Source organism: Mustela erminea, chromosome 11 (assembly GCF_009829155.1).
Source record: "Mustela erminea isolate mMusErm1 chromosome 11, mMusErm1.Pri, whole genome shotgun sequence".
Lineage (NCBI taxonomy): Eukaryota > Metazoa > Chordata > Mammalia > Carnivora > Mustelidae > Mustela > Mustela erminea.
Genome location: NC_045624.1, coordinates 85,831,747 through 85,852,734, shown reverse-complemented (window position 1 = coordinate 85,852,734; position 20,988 = coordinate 85,831,747). Strand labels below are relative to the sequence as shown.

General features: G+C 39.5%; 1 protein-coding gene across 3 annotated transcripts in view; it reads left to right on the top strand.

Moving 5' to 3' along the window:
- RELN (reelin) overlaps positions 1-20,988 on the top strand; it is a 497,367-nt gene that overhangs the window by 371,323 nt on the left and 105,056 nt on the right. For all 3 annotated transcript variants that reach the window (XM_032304615.1, XM_032304614.1, XM_032304616.1), the window contains exons 23-27: positions 2,381-2,518; positions 3,459-3,645; positions 9,827-10,032; positions 15,148-15,319; positions 15,839-16,039. In XM_032304615.1, the coding sequence (XP_032160506.1) occupies positions 2,381-2,518; positions 3,459-3,645; positions 9,827-10,032; positions 15,148-15,319; positions 15,839-16,039 (904 nt within the window). The remainder of the gene's footprint in view (positions 1-2,380; positions 2,519-3,458; positions 3,646-9,826; positions 10,033-15,147; positions 15,320-15,838; positions 16,040-20,988) is intronic.

Sequence of the window (20,988 nt, the reverse complement as noted above, 5' to 3'; positions counted from 1 at the left end):
GCTTCCTTTTCTGTTAATTAACATCAGCACATTAAATTGTGGATTATAATTTTAAACGGAAAAATCCACAGCTTTTCTTCTTAAGGAAATATTCTCTTTTTTGAGAGTTCACAAGATGCATGTAAGGACTAATTTACTTAGTAAAAGAATTTAGAATGTGCTTACTTACATGTGACTGTTCAGAAACATAAATAAACTGGGAAATCTGGGACAGATGTCTGAAACCCTCCAACCCCATTTTAATGTTTGAGATAGCCAAACTTCAAAACAAGGTATGCCATGGTTTCATGTAGGCATGTAACTATACAGAAAATAAACCATCACCTCAGTCAGCAGCCACCAGAACAATCACTAAATTTTCTAGCTAGAAGGGATCTTAGAAATCAGTTTGCCCAATCCCTTTATTTGAGAGGTGAGGACCTAGAAAGCCTTAAAGCTTAAATTTCTCACTAAAGGTCACACAGCTGATAAATTGCAGAGCTAGGGTCCAAGGGGTCGAGTCCCCAGACTCCTAGCACATTCTTTACTCCATTACCTACAGAAAGCAGTAACAGGCTGCCCTTTCCTGGCCTGTTCATCCACTCATTGACTCATTTTTTTTCACAGTCTCTTTCAGTATACCTACTTTATTCTGTTCCTGTGCAAATAGTTGAGACCAAAGATAACCTTGTCCCTAGAAAAGCCCACAGTCTAGACATTTGTGGCCTCAGACTTGACTCAGATTATCCTGACAAAATATGGTCATCTTTCCTTGCTTGATGCTAATGTATCAAACTTAATTTGCTACTTCTCTCTAGGGCTCCATGCTCTAAAACAACATACCTACTTTTATCGTTGGATCTTCTACAAACCGTTTCTTAATGAGACTATGAAAATTGTGATGGCTATTCGATTTCAGATATAAACTATTATCACAGAGGAGGTGTATCTGTGTCTTGCATGTATCATGACAGGCACTGATATGCAGCAAATCGGTGTCTATTGGATGCATCTCAGCAAGTCCTGGAATTATCCTGCTAGGAATGAAAGTGCAACTTATTAGCCACAGATCATTGGCAAAATAAACAATAAAGGCTTAGTCTGGATTTTAACAATCTGTTACATACTTAGGGAGTATTTAATATGTGCGTAATTGATGCAGTAGACATTAAGGGATCATTCAGAGCATTCAAGATCAAGTGTATGTGTAGATGGTGTGCTTAGGGAGGGTTTAATCCATGGAATGGGGCATGCACATTAATTCTGCAAATCCTTTTTTATTTCTTTTGTTTTGCACTTTGACCAAAAAGAACACATCACACTCTCTGAAAATTTCTAGAGGCAAAAAATCTGATGGGAACTGAAAAGAATTTTTTGTGACTGTCAGTGGATGGAAACTTTCTTGACGTTGCTCCCAAAATACCCTCTTCTGTAGACTTTCTGTCTGGTTTAGAGGAATGGAGGTCCCAAGTGTTTCTTTATGTGTAATGGACAGTTTAACTTTTTATTTCCACTTAACAACAGCTTGTCCATGAAATCTACCCAAGTTAATGTGTCTGAAATGATCCACAGAATTTAGCACCCAGATGTTCTTACTTCTAGAACATGTTTTTCTTATAGCACATTGTAACGTGTCCCTCAATCCCAAAACAATACCCCCAAACAAAACTTTTGTTTGATATTGAGAGCTCACTGGACGTTTCCAATTTCCAATTTCAATAATTTCCAATTATCGAAAGAAATTTTATTACTATAACTAAAACCTCAGATTTTCCTCTGTGGAAGAGAGGCTCTTTTGTATGTACCTTTTTAAAAAATTATTATTCTTTCTTGCTTCCTTTCTTTTCCCGGCATCAAATCTCTGTGTAACAACAACAAAATCTGATATTTTGTTCTTCTCCAAAATGTAACAAATAAAATTAAGATGGAGGTATATATCTAAGCCCCATGTTTCTTTTTAACTTTTTGTCATCATGGAATTGTTGACAGACGTTCAACCACCACAGAAAAATTATTGGCAGCTAAATGCAAGTTCCAGAAAGTTCGTCATCTGAAAGAGTCTGAACTCTGAAATTCTTTGTGTCCATTAAAGTACTGTTTTCGGGCCCCCTGGGTGGCTCAGTTGTTAAGCATCTGTCTTGGGCTGGGGTCCTGGGATGGAGACCCTCATCCAGCTCTCTGCTTGGTGGGAAGCCTGCTTCTCTCTCTCCCCCACTGCTCCCCCTGCTTGTGTTCCCTCTCTTGCTGTGTGTCTGTCAAATCAATAAAATCTTTAAATATATATATAGTATATCGTATATTGACAATAGTATGTTGAATATATACATATATGTGTGTATATATACATATATATATATATAACTGTATATATATTATTCTCACTCCCGTCCCTTGTTTATAGGTCCAGTGCCACCCGCTTCCGCTGGAGTCAGACCTATTACACAGCCCAAGACGAGTGGGCTTTGGACAGCATTTACATTGGTCAGCAGTGTCCCAACATGTGCAGTGGGCACGGCTCATGTGACCACGGCGTGTGCAGGTACACACACGGCCACCTGTGATCAACTGTCTGCTTCTCGCGGTTTGTGTTCAGAGGGATGACACAGCAGTTGTCATCAGAGCGGTAGGGACAGACTGATAAATAATGAAGGAGGCGAAAGGACACAATCCTTCTTTCTGTTCTTATTTTAGGTGTAAAAGGTGCTGTTACATTTTAAGTGTAGTCTGAAGCCAGATATCCTACACTTCAAAACCGCACCTCAAGACGAGGCCTCCTGAGTTTACATCCCAGAGTTAATTTACCCCAAAGTCGTCTTTGGGGTTTGAAAGGGCCTTGCTATTGTTTCCCTTCGTTCCCCTGACAGTCTTAAAACACGAGTCAGAGCCCTGCTGCGTGCTGTCCTGTGCCGCGTGGCCAGAAGCTGAAGGTTGTAGGCAGGGGAAGGCGGTGATCGTCGCTAATGGGGATGAGAAAGGAACACACTTTAATAGTCAGACTCTAAAAGAGATGTAATTTAATCAGAAAGAGGAGCCATAAAACATGGCTGTCGAATGAGCAAACACTTCCACGTGACTTTCGAGACCTACAGGAAGATCCCACTCTTTTTGCCCCGCCCCGCCCCGCCCCGCCCCGCCCCGCCCCGCCCCGCCCCAGCCGCCGACACACCCCCACACGCATACGCGTGCACGCGCACGCACATACGCACGTACCCACGTCCCTAATTACTCCCTGATGCCTCCGTTCTGCTGTCACAGCACCGTTTCTTTCAAGAAAGGATTCTGTCCTTTTTTTCTTTCTCAGTGTCCAAAACTGAAGGTCATTCCGACCTGCCAACACAAACTGACTTTGTCGAGAAAAATCTCGTGTGAATGCTAAGGTCTGAGTAAAAGTGAGACATGGGAAACATCGCAGGAGCGTGGCCGTGGCATTCCCAGAAAAGAGGCTGTGACTTGCTGACGTGGCCTTTCCTCTCTCCCAGGTGTGACCAGGGATACCAAGGCACAGAATGCCACCCAGAAGCTGCTCTTCCTTCCACGATCATGTCGGATTTTGAGAACCAGAATGGTTGGGAGTCTGACTGGCAAGAAGTCATTGGGGGAGAAATTGTAAAGCCAGAACAAGGATGTGGGGTCATCTCTTCTGGATCATCTCTGTATTTCAGCAAGGTAGAAGCTGGGGGTGGGGGGTGAGTGATGACTAAGGTCTGACTAAGCTCTGGGAATATGTGATCCGCGCAATGGCTATTTCCATTTGTGAGTGTTTATGAAGCAGCCTGAACTCAGAAGGTACAAAGGTGGGACAGTTTTATGTTTCCCCACACTGCTTGCTTTTAAATTCCTTTGTCTGACCTTATCCCTGAACTACATTTGGGAAACTCTTGTAGTTGGGTGATTGTTTTGGGTTACTGCAAATCCAGGTTAGGGCAGTTGAAAATTCCTGCCCTTCTTGTCCCTGATTTAAACCTCCTTGCCTTCCTCTCCTGCCATGCCAGCAGGGCTTATGTCTTGAGGGTCTTTGAGTGGGACAGGGACTCCGGGTCTTCTAGCCCTGGCATTGGAGGGTGCGTGAGCATGTGGCCTGGGGGCAAGGGGTGAGTGGTGGTGGTGAAGGCGAAGCCTCAACTTTAAGAGTAGCAAGTTCCTGTGGCCCGGAGAGTTAGTCTGGTGGTGCATATTCCTTACATGAGGTCTGCCTTGGACAAATTAAAAAAGTTTTTTAAAGGCTTAACTTAGTCATCCTAACATCAGGCAACATGCCCATGTTACTTTAACCTCTCCAATTCTGCATTCACCTTTCCCATAAAACAAAAAACAAAAACAAAAAATAAACAAGTCATGTCTTCTACACTTAAAAATTATTTTGCTGACTGGGAGAAGGTAGCAAGGAGATGCTGTATCAGCTACTACAGCCTTAAAACAAAGTTGGTGTCTCTTTGGACTTTAAAATTGTTCCTATGCAGCTTATTTTATTTTTGTTTAATCAAATAAACAAGAGGGTTTTTCCATGGGGGGGTGGGGAATAGTAGCAAGTTGCTGCTGCAATCTGATTCTGCCACTCCCTAGCCCACTCAAAAAGACTATTGTAACAAGAATACCGAGATTTGGTGGCTTAAATAGAATTTTTTTTTTCTCACAGCTCTGGAAGGTGTGAAGTTCAATATTAAGGCACCAGTAGATTCAGTGTTTGGTGAGGGCCTGCTTCCTGGTTTACAGATAGCCATCTTTTCATTGTATCCTCACTTGTGGTGGAGAGAGCACAGAGAGAAAAAGTAGACTATCTTGTGTCTCTTATTAGGGCACTAATACCATGGTGAGGGTTCTACCCTCATAACCGACTAACCTAATAACCTGATAAAGGCTCCATGCCCTAATGCCATCTCTTTAGGCTTTCTTTTAGGCTTTCAACATACAGATTTGGGGGCACACAGACAGGAAGTCTGTACAGAGACAGTGTAGAAGTTTTTCTTGAGGTGTTCATCTTCACTAAGGACAGCACCACGTTGGGCAGACAGGTCAGTAGACACCCCCAAGGGACTATGGTGCCACCTAGAATCTCTAAGACTGATTTTCTTGGAACACCCCCAACCCCTGTTGCTTGGTTAGCAATGGGGAGGGGCAAACCACCTTCCTCCTCCCTTGCTACCATCTAGGCAGAACATTATTTTCTTTCTCCCTCCTCCAGTTCATCTCTTTAGTCCTCAAAAGGACTAGAGCAGGAGCAGGTCCAGTTCTCCAACCTGAGCTGCATATCTAACCCTACTTATTAGCAGCTCTCTTTAGAATGTAAGGTGCTTAAAACCACTTCTTTCCAGCAGGGACTGTAGCCACCAGTTCTAGGACAACTGGAAATGTCCCAGTCTACATCACCTAACAAATACGCAGGTGTGGGTGATACACTGTAGGGCTCATATGTTGTGGAATCTGGGCAGAAATCCAAAATAAGTTAATTTATGCAAATGCAAAAATAGGTACAGGTTTTGTTTTGATGCAGGTGCAGAACAAAGAATCAGCAGCAAGCAAACAAGGTAGAGAATGACAGAAAATCAGGGATGAATTCTACTTGATGGTATTTCCTATCTATTGACAATGAACATCCACTGGTCATTATTGTTAGCGATAATCGTCCACAAGAGACCAATAATCATTGCACAGATCAGGATACACTGGGTAATTGTTCAGAAATGGGAAGATTATGTCTCCCATAAGCATCAGTTTTCCAGTATGTACCAAACATCCCAGTAAACATGTATGCATACACACAAATATTTCATACATGAAAGGTTACATATCAATATGTGTATAACTGTAATTCAAGGTGATTTATGTAGTAAAGCTACCTGAATCTTTACCCAAGCTCCAAAACTTGTTAGCTGGTTCATCTTGCAAATTTATAACATCTTTCTGTACTTTTGTTTTCTCTATTGTAAAGTGGGATTTGGGGAGGATCAGTGGGTTAGAAGGTAAAGAATAAAGAATAGTGTTGGGCATGTAGAAATCGCTCAGTAAGTGTTAGCTATCACAATTACAGTTTATGAGGATATATTTAAAATTGGTGTCATTAGATATTTCCATGTGTATTCCCTGCCACTAAAAATCAGCATTTCAGGGGCACCTGGGAGGTTCAGTTGGGTAAGTGTCTGTCTTCAGCTCAGGTCATGATCCCAGGGTCCTGGGATCAAGCCCCACATCAGGCTCCCCATTCAGTGAAGAGTCTGCTTCTCCCTCTCCCTCTGCTGCTTTCTCGTTCATGCTCTCACACTCTCTCAAATAAATGAATAAAATCCATTTCAAAAGTAAAATAATTCTTTTCACCTCCTAATCCAGCTTTCTTTCTAAATTTTTATCAAAATATCTGAAGAGCACTTTTTTCCCTTTTTCCTCTTATATCAAACAGATCTGTCTTGAATTCTAAGTGAGAGAAACTAGCTTAAGCAAAAAAGGAGGGAATTGGTTCATATAAATAATACACAAGGGAGGGCTTAGATGAAACTGGCCTCAGAGATATCTGGAATCAGAAACTCAAATGCCCACATTACCCTCTCTGTTTTCAGGTCAGTTGTCATTATGAGAGTGGTACTGGGACCACAGAGCTTTCTGAGCAGGCCCATAGAAAAACCTCAGGACCGTTTCTGACTGGCCAATCACAGTGTCCTGGGGAATGGCGTACTCTGGGTGGCATAGCCAGGGAGGTGTGGGATACAGGGTTTGGCACCCCCCGCACCCGCAGGGACACTGTGCATATCCACCACCTTTTGCAAACCACCCTAAACCTAAAATGTGTTCCATCCTATCCCTCTTCTATCACAGACATTGCCCTAACTATACAACTTACTTTCTTTTTTGAAACATCAGACCTCTCGTCCAAACAGAAATCTCTCCTCTACATCCCAGGTTTTGCCAATTTCCCTGCCTTTGTTTAATCTCCATTGCCTACAGTGATGCCTTCCACCAGCTCTGTTTCTCTATCAACCTGGTAGCGTTTGGCTCAAATCCTGCTGCTCCATGGAGCTTTTTGGGACTATGGCAAACTACACTGAACTCCCTGTTCTTTGAATTCCTCCCTCATCGGTGTTCTATACATACATCGATCATGTTTTTATTTTTATTCTCATAGGACCCAGATAGATGCTGAGTCCTACTGACTGAGCTGAATGCTAGATAAGATGTTCAGCTCAGAAAAGCATGCCACATGGTAGGCATTTACAAATCAGTAAGTACCTCTGAGACAGAATAGATTGGGGATTTGATACATGATAGTATGACAAAGTGGGACTCTACAAGGAACAGACTTTGGTCTGTAGCCCTGTCTGTCATTATTGTCACTGCACATGCTTGTGAACTCTCCTTTCAAGTCTGTAGCTATCGTGGCTGGTGTGATAGGCACCCAATAATTATTACCGAAGAAAGGAATGAATGAACGAATGAAAGAACGTGAGAAAACAAGAGGTTCTAAAGAAATGGTTATTTTCAAACAAATATAGTAGAATCATTTTTCTAGTAGATTTTGAATAAAGAAGATTTTAGTAGGCAAAAGGTTAAAGTTTCATGAAATGTTTTAGAGGTCATTTTATAAAGTCTCTAGATTCTGAAGTTGTTCCTTTGAATGTGTTTTATTTTATCTAAACCCTGAAAGCAGTGAGACATTTTGACCTAGAATGTTGGGGGGAAGTAGGAGAGTATTTTTGACATTCCAAGAGCAAAGAGATCTGTAAGCAATTACTCCAACACACGTGTGCCCATTACGCATGTATACAGATCCACATGTACACACGTAAGCACATTGATCATAGTAGAAGAGAGAAACTGCAAAGCATGCGTTACATCACATTCTAAATTCCGACAAAAAGTTTGCCATGAGCCATTTCCTTTTTCTTTTTTATCTCCCTGTAAAACAGTGTTCAGCATTTCAGGTCACTAAACAAAAGAAAATGATTTGTGTTCTTCTCTGGGAAAAAACATCTTCAGTGCCAAACTAAGCATTTGTGTGATATTTTCCACTTACAAAAATCCCACAAAACACTTTAAAAACCTTTGTAGACCGACACCATAGTCTCCTGGAAAAACAACACTGCTCTGTGATTTTCACAATAGACCAATCATTCCAACCAGCTAATTGTGATAATTGGATTTTTATAATTCTCCTCACCCTACATCTTTATCCTTCTGGCTCATTTCCACATGCCAAATTTTTCACAGAAGTCTGCTGGATTAGAATTAACTAGCTAGGTTCTGTAGGTTTTCTTCTGAAAATCATTCTTCCTGTAATGATCCTGAGGCATGAAAATTCTAGACCAGATTATAATAACCTCTGAGGTGTTTCTTGCTTATAATATCTCAAATCAACAAAAAGAAAAATTAAAAGTGCACCTAGCACATTGAAAATCTATATTACTTGTAAGCTTTTCTCAAATATATTCTTAAGGGCACCTGGGTGGCTCAGTCGGTTAAGCATCTGCCTTTGGCTCAGGTCATAATCCTGGAGTCCTGGGATCGAGTCCTGGGATCGGATCTGCTTCTCCCTCTCACCTTTCCCCTCTCATGCTCTCTCTCTCTCTCTCTCAAATAAATAAAATATTTTTTAAAAAAATACACTTAAAATTGAGAGTTCCAAAGAATAAGTTCCTGTCTCAGGATTAACTTCAGTTCTCATTTTACTGGCCCCCTCGTTTATTTTGGAATCTCTTAATTGGCTTTAGATTTATCAGTAACAGTGTACTGTTTTAATTATCCCCAAGTATTTCCCCCTGTGACTTCTAATAACTGAAACCCTTTCTTAATTAACTTAGTGGATTAGAGTAGGGTTTAAATTATAAGCATGAGAGGTGTTTTTCTCTATACTGTGTATCCTATCTCCATTTTTCTTCCTGACTTTTAAATTGAACTCCTTGGGAGCTCTCCAAAACCCTTTCGGTGTAGCCTGTGGATTAGCTTTGGCATATCTGTTTGGGCATTGGAATCTCATGAGCAAACCTTTTTCCCGTCCCATTAGCATGAACCCATTTACTCACAACAGGGCTGTGACATGTAGGGGACACATGGAGCAGAGGAAGCAACTTGCTGAATTTGAGGAAATTTTTCACATTTTTAAAACACAAAGACCATTTCATAGTCACAAAAACTTATTGAAATGATCCCTCCCAACCTCTCTGATTCCAAGAAAGAACCAGAGAGACCAGGAGCTTGAGTACTCTTGTCTTTTCATCAGGAAGTTCCTGTTTTGCCAGTTTCACTTTAATTCCCAAGGAGGAGGAGGGTCCGGGTGTATCCGTGGAGAGGATGTTTCCTCAGCAATGCCACGTGCTAGGCAAATTACATGTGACGTGTATTTCATCTAATTGTTGCAGCACCCTATAAGGAAGGTGTTATTACCCATATTGTATCATTGAGGGGGAAAAAAGCTCAGAAAGTCACACAGCTAGTGAAGAGCATGAATAATGGGCTGAAATTCCAACCCAACTCCAACTGATTTCAAAGTAGATGGTCTTTCTTCTCTGCTACTCAGCCTGGAGGAGATTTACAAAGCAAATAGAGGGAGTGTTTTAATTAAAATTAATTTTGCCTTATTTTTAAAGACTTTTGAATACTCTTTCTATGATTAGCAGTTCCCAAGGGTCTCATAACCAAGTCTGGAAGTCAATGATGCAGAGACTAATCAAACATAGGCAGGAACAGTTACCATAACCAGAGCAAAGGATTAAATGGTGTGACTCGTGCCTCTAAACATTAAGTGGGAACAAAATCATCTCCCCAGAGTACTAGGATGTTTGTATGATCTTGAAACTGAAACAGCAAAATGCCAAAGAGCTCCCAGATGATTGACTCTGTGATTCTTCTATCTTTTGGGAAGGCTGGAAAAAGACAGCTGGTAAGCTGGGATCTGGATACATCTTGGGTGGACTTTGTCCAGTTCTACATTCAGATTGGTGGAGAGAGTGCTGCGTGCAACAAGCCAGACAGCAGAGAGGAGGGCGTCCTACTCCAGTACAGCAACAACGGGGGCATCCAGTGGCACCTGCTGGCAGAGATGTACTTCTCAGACTTCAGCAAACCCAGGTAACTGCCCCGGATGGCCTCCTGGTGGTTCCCAGGAAGGGTAAAGAGTACGTTTTTGTTGCACTGTTTCTAAAATGTCGCTAACTCTTACAAAAGGAGACACCATATCGAAAACTGATGATGGGTACTATATGTCGGCTAACTGAACTTAGTACAAAAATGAAAATTTAAAAATAAGTAAATAAAAGAAAAAAAATTTTTTAAAAAGAAAGTAGACAAATTCATAAGTGCCTGACATAAATGATGGCCCAGCAGATAAAAATTTCATTTAAGGGGCTCCTGGGTGGCTCAGTCACTGGGCGTCTGCCTTCGGCTCAGATCATGATCCCAGGGTCCTGGAATCAAGCTCCCTGTTCGGCAGGAGACCTGCTTCTCCCTCTCCCACTCCCCCTGCTTGTGTTCACTCTCTCACTGTGCCCCTCTCTGTCAAATTAATAAATAAATAAAATCTTAAAATTTTTTTTTCATTTAATTTGTTTCTGGACAAAAAGCCCTTGTTTTTATGGCTGTATTCTTTAAAGAACTTAAGAAAAATCATGACTAGGGGAAAAATAGAACAGTTGACCAGTTTTACTACAGAAAACTCACTTTTCCCATTTGCAGGTTTTTTAAATATACACATACCATATATTATACATATAAAGTTATTTGTATAGGGGCGCCTGGGTGGCTCAGTGGGTTAAAGCCTCTGCCTTCGGCTCAGGTCATGATCCCAGGATCCTGGGATGGAGCCCCGCATCAGGCTCTCTGCTCGGCAGGGAGCCTGCTTCTTCATCTCTCTCTCTGCCTACTTGTGATCTCTATCTGTCAAATAAAATAAATAAAAACTTCTTAAAAAAAAGTTATTTGTATATAGTAAACTATTGTAAAATTAAATATGTATTAAATATAAATTTATATAATGTATGAAAATAAAAACATGTAAAAATATGTTTAAAGCAACATTATTTTTATATATAGAATATAAACATACATCTGTATATTACCACATAAATATATGTTTTCATTGGTTAGATTTAACAGCAAGATAGATTTTTTTTCTTTCTTTTTTTTTTTTTTAAAGATTTTATTTATTTATTTGAGAGAAAGACAGAGAGAGCTGAGTGAGGAGAAGGTCAGAGAGAGAAGCAGACTCCCTGTGGAGCTGGGAGCCCCATGCGGGACTCGATCCCAAGACTTCGGGATCATGACTTGAGCCAAAGGCAGTCGTCCAACCAACTGAGCCACCCAGGCGTCCCAGCAAGATAGATTTTATTTAAAGTTTTCATATAGCGCTAGAGCTAATGGTAAACAAAATATCTGTGGGGCTCAGATTTTTCTAAAATTTTTTATTGGCTCATCCCCACCTTCATTTTCATGGATGAAGAATATATGTAATAAATAAAAACAATGACAGTTAAGGAGTTTAGGAAAATGCCTCATGTTTAATACTAATACCTATACCAGGCAATCACAATATTTTTCTATATTTAAATTTAGTTATTTTACAGATTATGTAGCATTTTGAAATTCAACATTTGTACCTTATATTTTATATGTCATTAAAATCTATTCACAGATATCACTTTTAGAGTATTCTGTTTTATAATCTTTGTATTTGCACTTCAACATAAAGAGAGCAACTTAACTTTTTTTTTTAAGGTTTTATTTATTTAACACAGAGAGAGAGATTACAAGTAGGCAGAGCAGCAGGCAGAGGGAGAGAGAGAAGCAGGCTCCCCACTGAGCAGAGAGTCCGATGTGGGGTTCAATCCCAGGACCCTGAGATCATGAGCTGAGTCAAAGGCAGATGCTTAATGACTGAGTCACGCAGGCATCCCCAGAATCTTTCTTTATATGTTGACCATCAACTGTGTCAAGTCTTGTTTTGCATTTTCCAACTGAACCTTGTTTTACTGAAGAAAAAATATTATCGAAGACTATATACATCCAGTTCTTACAGATTAAATATATTTGAACATACTGTAACATATAGCTCTTTTGCACCTGGAAGGTTCCTAAGTTTGTTGTTTTAAAACACTGAGTCATTTAAAGGTGACATAACTTTTCATTATATAATAAGTGAACATGTAGACAGCTAACAAAAAGCTTTTCTTCTAAGGGACACGGAGAGAGGCAGAAACCAGAAGGGAGGAAACTAGGAAAAACGAGAGCCATAACCTCTAGGGAGAATGTCAGAAACAGTATTTGTGAGACAGAACCAGGTGAGATTTCTCCTAGGACAGGACAAAGGGAATTGATAATGGTGCCAAACTAGTTTAAACAATAATTTAAAATAATTCAAATTATTTTTTCCAAACATTGTCATGGTCGATTGGGAAGTTAGTCAACATTCAGTAAAGTGACTAGATTACTGTAGAGACTAACAAAACTTCAATAGTTTCTTCAAATTTCCAAAATATTCAGCTTTTATTTATGGAAATTTTTCTTTAGAGCCAAAATATTTCACCACATTCTCAAAGAGTTCTGTGACACTAAAATGGCGGGGAAATTTTGAGTTGGGGGATATCAGAAAAAGACCCCATTTATGGTGACAAATAAATATAAGGAAGAACTTTAACCAACAGTACTGAACATCTCTTTAAAGAAGAACTACAAAACTTCCCTCGTAGATATAAAGGAAAACAAATAAATGGAAAATAATACAACATTTCTGGATAGGAAAACTAAATATTGTGATATGAAGATATCTCTTAATTTTTGTCTCATGCAATTCCAATGAAAATCTTAGTGATATGTTTTGGGGAACTTTAGATCTAGAAATATAAACTGGCAAAAATAGCTTGAACTTTTGGGAAGAAAAAAAAAAACAGAGAAAACCCCTACATGATATTAAAACACACACTATATAACCAAATAATTTAAATAGTGCATGGATAGACAGAGCAAATAATATAGCCAAATGCATGACCTAGAAGTCAACTCACATATATGTAAAAAAAAAAAATGTGTATTAAAACGAGACCATGAACTATCAATGAAAAATTGTTATTCAATCAAGTGGTGTTAGAAAAAAATGGGTAGGCTTTTGGGGAAAATTATCTTTTTAGCTCATTACCTGACCCCATCAAAAACTGTTTAAGACTGGCTGAAGACTTAAACATTTGGGTGAGTATGTGATCTTAGAAAGAGATTTAAACTTCCTAAACACAAATTCAATAGAAGAACTAACAGAGGAAAGGGCTGCTCATATAGAAACATACTATCTGCAGACGTAAAACTACATACACACATAACACGTCTCTGTCAAAGAAAACAGAAAACAGTGAAAGAAAAAAAAACTGAGACGATACTTGCCACTGATAATGAGCAACAGAGGGCTGGTGTTCCTGGGAAGAGCTTAAAAAATGGGTAAAAGAAATGAGTTGATGTTCCAAAAGAGGAAGCCTAGAGGTTTAATAAAACATGAATAATAGCTAAACTCTGTTGCACTAAAAGAGAGACCATTTTTCAACAGTCTGGTGGTCATTTCTCAATGATTACACCAGTGTTGTCTACACACAGAGCAGCAAGACAGGTCCTCTCCTGTGTTTCTGCAAACGGTAGGACTCTTCTAGGAAGAAATTTGGAAAAAGCAAGAGCCTTAACCATAACTAGTTCACTCACTCTGATACTTCCATTTCTAGGAGTCTTCCCTAAAGAAATGAACTGAGAAGGGCTCCTGGGTGGCTTGGTCATTAAGCATCTGCCTTCGGCTCAGGTCATGATCCCAGGGTTCTAGGATCAATCCCCGCATCGGGCTCCCTGCTCAGTGGGGAGTCTGCTTCTCCCTCTCCCACTCCCCCTGCTTGTGTTCCCTCTCTTGCTGTCTCTCTCTCAAATAAGTAAATAAAATCTTTAAAAAACAAAAAGAAAGAAAGAAACCGAGGTGTAGGTAAAGCTTTATGCATAATGATTTTCATTACAGGGGCACCTGGGTGGCTCAGCAGGTCAAGCTTCTCCCTTTGGCCCAGGTCATGACCTCAGTATCAGGCTCTCTGCCCCTCTCTTCTGCCTGCCTTTCTCTGCCTCCTTGTGATCTCTGTCAAATAAATAAATAAAATCTTTAGTAAAAAAAAAAGATTTTCATTACAGAATTAGTTCTAACAGAGAAAAGTAAAATAGACGATAGTATGTCTGTGTCATGAAAATATATGGACAGTAAAATAATCTTAAAAAATAATTAGGGATGCCTGGGGGGCTCAGTCAGTTAAGTGTCTGCCTTTGCCTCTGGCCATGATCCCAGAGTCCTGGGATCAAGACCAGCATTGGGCTCCCTGCTCAGCAGAGTCTGCTTCTCCCTCTTCTTCTACTCCTCCTCCTTCTTGTGCACCCTTGCTCTCTCTCTCTCTTTCTCTCTCTGTGACAAATAAAATCATAAAAAAAAGAAATATACTGACATGAAAATGTGTTTATGATATAATATGAAATTTTAAACTAAAATAAAAACCATTTTTTACATATATCTCACCTATGTAAAAGATTACATGCTTTCATGATATATATCAAAACATTAACAGAGGTCAACCCCAGGCAGAAGATTTGGGTGATTTTCTGTTTCATTTTTAATTCATATTAACCCACAGTTAGAACTGCTTTGGAAAAAAATTAATGCTATTTTAATGTAAAAACATACAAAGGAACAGTTTCTTCAGGTTTTTCTTAGAAACGTGATACCATGGTAATCAAAAGACTGTTCATAAATCAAATTTAGTAGAAATATTTGCCTCCAAAAGATACAATTCCAAATGGAATAAATATGACAAGGACTAAAGTCACTTAAAACTTTAAATCTCTTGATGTGTCTAAACTTGGAAAATTTGGGGGCCCCTGGGTGGCTCAGATGCTTAAGCATCTGCCTTCACCTCAGGTCATGATCTCAGGGTCCTGGGATCGAGCCCCATGTCAGCATCCCTGCTCAGCAGCAGGTCTGCTTCTCTCTCCTAATTCCTTCTCTCACTCTCTCTCCTCTCAAATAAATAAATTAAGACCTTTAAAAAAAAAAAAAAACAACTTTCAAAACGATCCAGAGATCAAACAAAACTAAACTTTCTCTTGTTGCTACCCTTGCTATTTTAAGAGCTGCTAATAATCAGCTTTTCCTTTCCCAGCCATAAATGATTTGCTTTTGTGCAGATTCGTCTACCTGGAGCTCCCAGCGGCTGCTAAGACCCCTTGCACCAGGTTTCGCTGGTGGCAGCCTATGTTCTCAGGGGAGGGCTACGACCAGTGGGCAGTCGATGACATCATCATCCTGTCAGAGAAGCAAAAGCAGGTCATCCCAATTGTGAACCCAACTTTACCTCAGGTATCTTTCTTATGTCTGAGCTCCAAGAAGATAGGATTGTGAGAGTAGATGGGATTAAAGAATTTCTCACTTCCCCCAGAGATTCAGTGCTTGACCCTTGAATCTAAGTTTTATAAGTAAACTAAATTTTCAGTGTCTGTACTTTTCTGGTTTGCTCTTAATTGTTCTGTTATCCCTCTATGCTGCCAGTTCACAGATTAGATAGATAAATAGATAGATAAATAGAAAGAAAGAAAGGGAGGGAGGGAGGGAGTGAAAGCCTAGAAAGTCTGGCCAAGACATCAACCATGATTATTACTGTGTTTATAAAATTAGATACACAGTGACAAAGTATTTTCAGTTGTTAAATCGTCAGGGAAAAAGGTCTGTGGCAGTAAAAAATAATAATAATAATATAGAGATTCTGCTGTATTTTTCTGGAAATACAAATGGTACCTGCATATCTTGAACTGAAAATTTCTTTGTTGTTTTCAAAGTTATCCAATTGCCTTTCTTCCTTGTCTATATTGTTCCTCTTAGAACTTTTATGAGAAGCCAGCTTTTGATTACCCAATGAATCAGATGAGTGTGTGGTTGATGTTGGCTAATGAAGGAATGGTTAAAAATGAAACTTTCTGCTCTGCCACGCCATCAGCCATGGTATTTGGAAAATCAGACGGGGATCGATTTGCCGTAACTCGAGATTTGACTTTGAAACCTGGATATGTGCTACAGTTCAAGGTATTTATGCACAGGTCTCTTCCCAGTGTGGGTCAAAGAACGGGATATCTTCCAGACTCTTAGGTGAAATCAAAAGGATACAAATCTTTCCAACTCTCTGAAGGAAGGGACCCACCTGAACAGAGGTTCAACAGTCCTAGAACAGCAGAGCTCCCAAGTTAGCACTACCCACAAGGAGAAAAGCTGGTCAGTTTGAAAACTGACTTTTAGATTTTCAGTCTGTTGTGACTTAATGAATCCCATGCTTCTGAATGGTAAGAGAGAAGTTCTCTTTTTCAGTTTGAGTTTTCAGACTTACGAGTTATTTTGTGGTTTTACTATAGGAGTTTCAAACAATTGCCCTTCCTTTGATTTAGTAACACTGTACCATAATTATCACCGTTCTCTTAAAAGCTTGCTGTTTTTCAGCACTGTGATCACATGTCAACATGTATAGCAAGTATTTCCTTTGACAAGCTCTTTTTTTCAGAAGCCTAATCAAAATTTCATTTTGTTTATAATAAAATCCCATCGGTGAACTCTGGGGTCGAAAGTAATGCAGTTTTAATGAGCTAGCACAACTACATGGTCTTTATGTAATGACAGGATGGAGATGCTAAATAATTTACAAATGGAATTACTAAAGAGATCAGATGTTTATAGGCAGCTCTTCAAATATAATTTCCACAGGTCTGTAAACAAGGAAGTTAGTCATAAATAAAATGATTACTGAAATGTTATCCTTCCTTGTTTAGAGTCTGACGCTAAACTACAGTGAAAAAACCATTAATAGCAGTTTGTGCCTCGGTATTAATTTGTTGGTACCGCCTTAAAATGGTAACAGGATAATAGCAATAGCAAATACGTTGGCTGGAATACTGTGCTGTTTCTCACCTTACACCTTCTTGATTTAATTAGTCACAAAATCATGATAGTGTAGGCGTTAAAGTCTGCAAGATGGTGTTCTGATGTTTAGAAAATCTTAAGTCAAGAAAACATTATTAAATGCTCCAAGTACTTAACCAGTAAGAACACACAACACGTGAGAAAAATCTCCATTCTCAAATCATACCAGGAAAAGACTTCTGATTGTGGCTATTAGTTGATAGTAGATATTTATTATGGTTCACTTGTGAGTTGATGATGAATGTCTATTTAGAATCTGTGACAAGAACTTGGTGTCATTTGTACACAGTGCTGGTACATTTTTTTGCAACGCATGCCATTTGTCAAACACTAGTTGCTAGGAATATGGACATGAAAAATATGGCCCTAGCCCTCAAGGAGCTCAGAAACTAGCAAGTGAGCCAGAAAAAAGAATAGTCATTATCAAAGGAGTATTGTCGTAGAAATATACCGTGGATCCTATGAGAGTACCTGGCATGGTGCCTGGCAGGTACTCCAGAAACAACTGTTCGATGGATGGATGGATGGATGGATGGTTGGATGGTTGGATGGTTGGGTGGATGGTTGGATGGATGGATGGATTGAGATGGAAAGTCTCCTTGAGACTTCTCCTTGAGATGGAAACTCAAGAATTGAGATGGAAAGAGTTAGCCCGATGAACAGCACAGGGGGAAGAATTCTAGTTAGAGGGAACAGAATGTGCAAATATATGAAAATACATGAAAGTGCAACTAGATAATTGGGAAACTTTCAGGAGCCTGGAGTATGTGCCATAGAGGTAAGAGAGAAAGTTGATCCAAATTGGCTTTATATGATACGCTAAGGCACTTGGACAATAACCCAAGAGCAATCAGTCATGGGAGATTTTTCATCCATTAAGTGCAAGAATAAAACCTGTTTTAGAGATATCATCCTGGCAGCAGTATGGATGTTGACTTAGCAAGAGGAGAAGCTGTAATCAACAAGTACATTTATTCACTGATCCAGCAAATATTTATAAAGCCTTTACTATGCACCAGGGTCTGTTGTAGGCTATGAAGATAAATAGGAATAGAGAGCGTGAACTGTTATTTTATAAAGGGTGGTCAGGTCCCCTAACTAATAAAATGACTTTTAAACTGAAACCTGTAAAAGTTAAAAGGGTGATGGGGCACCTAGGTGGCTCAGTTGTTCAACATCTGAGCCTTCGGCTCAGGTCATGAACCCAGGGTCCTGGGATGGAGCCCCACATCAGGCTCCTTGCTCAGTGAGGAGCCTGCTTCTCCATCTCCCACTACCCCTGCTTGTATTCCCTCTCTTGCTGTCTCTGTCTGTCAAATAAATAACAAAAAATCTTAATAGAAAAAAATTTTTAAATAAAAGTTAAAAGGGTGATTCATGCAGCTGTCTGGACAAGCACGTTCCAGGCACAGGGAACAAAAAGTACAGAGGCTTTGAATCTGTAGTGTGCTTGGAAAGGTTCAGAAAATCACAAGGGCCCCACTGTGACTAGAGCACAAAGATACAGAACGAGAGAACAGGTAGCACAAAGGAGGTCATACTTGGGCTTCTACTCTGAGTAAAATGGCTGGCAGGAGAGTGACATACTGTGACTGAGACTTTTAAAGCCTCCTAGTGACAGTGTTGGGAGTGCAGTGACAGAGGCAAGGGCAGAGCTATGGCAGTGATCCAGGTAAAAGATAAAGAAGATGGTGTGGGAGTGGAGGAGGCGGAGAGAGGTGCTCCAACTGTGGAATAAACTCTGAGCAAAGAAAGGATGCTAGAGTAGGCATCAAAGGAAGAGATGAGGAGGCCAGATGAAGGCATTGTGTGGGATTATAACAATAAGGAAATGGATCTGAGAGATGTTAAAGGGCCACAGTCAACATGTTCTCTGGTGAGCTGATGGATGATAGAATGAAGTTGAGAATGACTCCCACACTACACTGGCTCCAGTCGCTGAGATTAGAGATCCAGTCAGAGGAATGATTTGTGTGAGGGTGGCAGATGATGAGAGCAGACTCGGATCTGTGGAACGAGGCGTGACTGGGGACCACTGAAGGGGAAGTTCGTAGGAATCAGTTATGGACATTTCCAGAGAGCTGAAGAGGGGTCCGGTCTGGGAGTTACAGATATTCAGAAGGGATTTGAAATAATGATTGTGAATGAGATTTGGGAGCATGTATAGACTAAAAAGATTCTAAGAAAGCCAGAATTGAATACTAGAAAACACTGACAGTTAAGAGGCAGGCTAAACGATCAATTAAAAAAGGCAAAGACTTGTCAAGAACTGAAGGTTCCTGAGATTTGCCTACTTTAGAAACAACAGCAGTCATAAGAGGCCTATGAGAAAAAGCTCACTGTGTGTGTCTGTTGTAATTACTGTCAGCACACACCAACTGAAAGCTATGCTTACTTACGCGTAAAAAGGAATTTGTGTTAGACGAGTTTAATCACACGTCGGAGATTGTCAAGTCTTTGCTTATATTGTTGACATTGAACTATATAAACTTAGATAAACGTATCACAATAAAATTTCTACAAACCCAGTTACAAACTCTTCTGAGAGATGCTTTCTAGCTGTGGGTATGGGAATAAGGAAAAGAGAGAATCTTCTTTTGATAGACTGGATCAAGCTGCCAACAGTCACAGGGATGAACTGGTTGATCTCTTGAGCTCTGGGCCAATATTATTTGCCTACGGCCCTTAACTTTGACTTGATCCTTTATTCTCCAGCCATTATCATGTTCCTTTGAGTGGTTACTTCAGTGGTTTTTTCTATATAATTTTACTGTTCTTATCTATAGTCTAAACAATAAAATTCTGTGGTGGCTCCCACCAACAAATGAAATAAGATATGAATGGGTTATTCATATAAGATGGCAGATAATTAAATAAATACCAGGAAAAGAGCTTGACATTTGTAATTACCAAAAAATGTCAACTAAAACAGTAATAAAATCATTTATACATTTACCAATTTAGAAAAAAAACTGTTTTAAACTCAAATAATATTCAAAGATGTGGTAAAACTGATTCATTTGAACCCAACTGATTAAAAATGAACACATACAAATAAAAAAAAATTTTTTTTTAAAGATTTTATTTATTTATTTGACAGAGAGAAATCACAAGTAGATGGAGAGGCAGGCAGAGAGAGAGAGAGGGAAGCAGGCTCCCTGCTGAGCAGAGAGCCCGATGCGGGACTCGATCCCAGGACCCTGAGATCATGACCTGAGCCGAAGGCAGCGGCTTAACCCACTGAGCCACCCAGGCGCCCCACAAATAAAAAATTTTAAGTGTTTCTACATTTTCACTCAGTGATACTATTGCCAGAAATTTATCTAGTGATAACGGATCAACTGAAGAAAAAAATATACATTCTTTGCAATGCTACATATAATAATAAAATAACAGGTTAAATAGAAAGTAGAAGGAAAGTTCTAGATGTGTGATAACTTCAACTACATGACCAAAATACATACTTCTTTCTAAAATTTAGAAGAGAAAATAGAAAAAATAAAAACACTTATGCTAGGGTATTCAGATTTAAGTTATTTCTTTTCTTTTTTTTTTCCAAATTTTTTTCACATTGTTAATTCTACGATGACATTCCACTACATGAGTACACAGAACAATAGTAGTTTTATTTCTGGATCATTTTGGTTTTTTGAAGCAGTGGCAAAAACTTAGCTCTTTGATCTAAGGTGGCAATGCTTTCTTACTGAGTTTTGGCAAGAAAATAGAGTAAAGACACTTGTTCCACTGAAAGCAGGGAAGATAGCCCTCTCTTCAGGTTACCTTCTTGTCCTGAAAAGGATAGCTCTTCATCTTCTGCTTCCCTCTGTTTATATGCCGGGAATAAGAAAAGAAAACCATTTCTTGGCTTCTTGGATTTTATCCCTGGCTCTAACATCATAGATAGTATGCTTCCATTTTTACTCCTGTAATCCCAAGAAATCCACAAATGGCAACTGGCTGAGCATTTCATAAAAAGCATCTCTTGGTCACCTAAAGATTTCTAGAACCCGTGGAAGGATCTTTGTTGGAATGGAGCTGAAAGTCTTATCGTTGTCAATATAAGG